Consider the following 2,926-nt stretch of genomic DNA (forward strand, 5'->3'; position numbering starts at 1 on the left):
CGGAATATAATGTTCTTTTAAAAAACGTTAACTAAAGGGAACAATCTATTTGACACAGCTGAAGCTCTGGCCTTCCTTAAAAACTAACTAATGTAATAAAAATCACAGTTGTATTACACACAATGCACTGTTTTTTTTAGAACAAAAATTCGTAACTAATGCACCATAATACATTCTGACGAAAAATAAAAATTATTATGAATACAAATAAAATAAAAGAAGCCTCCCGCGAGTTACTACAAGCTATAAAGTAGATTTTAAAAACGTTTTATAGAATAAAAGCTCACTGCGGGACGTTGTAGAAATGCGTGTGTGCACCACGACAAAGGAGCCTCATTCACTTTACATTGGGGTTGTTTGCGTGGTGCAGACACGTAAATGTAACAAAGTTCGTGAGTCCACCACGCAATGCGGTGTTAATGAGTCGTGGTGGAGTCACGCATTCTGGTGAGATCAGGTTGTCATAATTCCATTGTTGAGGTCTACTAGAATAGATTTATACTGTGCAATTTTCCAAACTCACATTGTTTCGAATACAGCATCTCTGTAAACTACGTGTATAGCTTGGTTTCACGTGACGTCACACCGTTGCGTTCCTTTGGCGCGAAATTCCATTGGAGGTCAGGAAGTAATTTTCTACAGAGGATCTAGCTGCTGTTACCATTGTGAAAATGCCGGTGTGTTGTGTAGTTTACGGTTGTTCCAATCGATCCGGCCGAGAGAAAAACAAGAGGTTTTACCGAGTGCCGAAGGTTGTCGTCCATAAAGCTGAGCAATTTAAGAAGCTAACCGAAGAACGCCGGAAAAAATGGCTTTCAAACCTACATCTGCGGTCGGGAGGAGCAGAGTCGTCTAATGCACGGGTCTGCAGCGACCACTTCATCAGAGGTATTAGCTAACTTGGTTTTTGTGGCTTTGTTTAGGTATTATTGGGTTGTGGTTAAATGCGTATTTACTTAGTAATACTGATCATGTTTAAGTTACCTGTAGTCTAATATGGACTTTGTTGGGACTTTTTAGGGTGCCCTAGCGCTTTGGGTGACGTTGAGTCGGTAGACTGGGCTCCCACTGTTAGCCTCGGTTACCACACAACAAGTAAGCCCAGATCAGAGGCATCTCTTCGACGAGAGCAGAGGATGGAGCTCAAGGAAGACCAACAAAGACAATCAGAATGTGCAGAGGCTTTGTTGGATCTCCTGCAGACAACCGAGAGCCCAGAACCGACGCAGCCCCCGTCTGACAGCCCACAACCAGAGGACACCAGTGGGATATTAAATGACCAACAAGGTAAATTAACCACCAGCATTATTATTAAATATTACAAATGTGATTGTCAGAAAATCAATGCAAACTTTGAATTAGGTTTAGAAAATAGAGCACTAATTTGAGAATCTGCAATAATTGGAACAGAGAACTTGCATGTCTGTAAAAAGGTTGTCAAAAAGATAACTTCACAAAAATTCACATTCATATTTGACTATTTTAAATAACTAATTATGCTTGCTACTGCTATATTGTATGTAGATGCAGGATGCCAGACTGATTTAACGATGGAGGACATCAAGAGGATGGAGGATGTTCTGAGACAGAACACAACAGAGCTGGGAGATCTTCGGACAAAGGCACTGGACACAAAGTTCAACCAGGAGTCCTTTGAGAACAACGAAGAGAAAACAAAGTTTTACACCGGGCTCCCCAACTTCTTAGTTTTACTTCAGGTTTTTCAACTGTGCGAGCCCTACATCACCTGTGGCCCTATGTCTGTGCTCTCCAAATTTGAACAGTTCATTTTAGTTTTGCTGAGGCTGAGACTAAATCTCCCTCTGAAAGATTTGGCTTTCAGGTTCAACATCTCTCTCTCCACTGCTTCTAGAATTTGGCATAAGTTAATTGACATACTTCAGAGTACAGAATTTATAATTTAGTGGCCAGAGCGACATGTACTTCAAGCTACAATGCCAATGGGATTCAGACAGGCATTTGGATGTAGAGTTGCTGTGATTGTTGACTGTTTTGAAGTTTTTATTGAGAGGCCCTCTAATTTACTAGCTAGAGCACAAACATGGTCCAACTACAAGCATCACCATACTGTTAAATTTCTGATTGGTGTTGCTCCCCAAGACTATGTTACCTACATATCTTGTGCCTGGGGAGGAAGAGTTAGTGATAAACAGATCACAATACAGAGTGGGCTCCTAAAAAACCTGTTACCTGGAGATATTGTCCTAGCAGACCGTGGGTTCGATATTGCCGATAGTGTGGGATTTTACTGTGCTTCACTAAAGATGCCTGCATTCACCAGGGGGAAAAGTCAGCTGTCAGCATACGAGGTGGAAGAGACAAGAAAAATAGCTAATGTGCGTATTCATGTTGAAAGAGTCATAGGATTAGTCAGAAGAAAATATCAGATTCTGCAAAGCAGGGCTGTGCCCATAGAGCACATGCTAACAAAACCAGGTGAGGCACTAGCATTAATTGACAAGATTGGGGTTATTTGCTGTGCCTTGTCTAATCTGTCAGTGTCTGTCGTCCCATTGGAGTAAAGTCATGGAGCTGTAGTCTTGTAAATAAGAAACCATGTATTATTCAGTATCATTTAATCTTTTCAGTAACATCTTTTTGTGTTCAAACATCTTGTGTTCAAGTCTTTTCAGTAAACATCTTTTTGTGTTCAAACATCTTGTGTTCAAGTCTTTTCAGTAAACATCTTTTTGTGTTGAAAATTGTGTAGCCCTACTCAATATAGAACTTTCATCTACATTCAGGCTTAATTCATTCAACAATATTCTAGAGATGACAATTGGTCTGGTGACGCTCCCATGTATGGCCATTGAGGGTTATTGTAAATGTAAATAAGAAACCATGTATTATTCAGTCTTAGTATCATTTAATCTTTTCAGTAAACATCTTTTTTACAATAGCAATA

At 40.0% G+C, this 2,926-nt stretch overlaps 1 protein-coding gene across 1 annotated transcript; it reads left to right on the top strand.

Annotated features, from left to right (window-relative positions):
* The first annotated feature begins 571 nt into the window (after positions 1–571).
* LOC117541496 lies at positions 572–2,602 on the top strand. The gene is made up of 3 exons (XM_034208678.1): positions 572–888; positions 1,021–1,287; positions 1,525–2,602. The coding sequence occupies exons 1-3, from the start codon at positions 672–674 to the stop codon at positions 1,923–1,925; spliced, it is 885 nt and encodes a 294-aa protein (XP_034064569.1). The 5' UTR covers positions 572–671; the 3' UTR covers positions 1,926–2,602.
* Positions 2,603–2,926: the final 324 nt, after the last annotated feature.

The sequence above is a fragment of the Gymnodraco acuticeps genome, unplaced genomic scaffold (genome assembly GCF_902827175.1).
Source record: "Gymnodraco acuticeps unplaced genomic scaffold, fGymAcu1.1, whole genome shotgun sequence".
NCBI lineage: Eukaryota > Metazoa > Chordata > Actinopteri > Perciformes > Bathydraconidae > Gymnodraco > Gymnodraco acuticeps.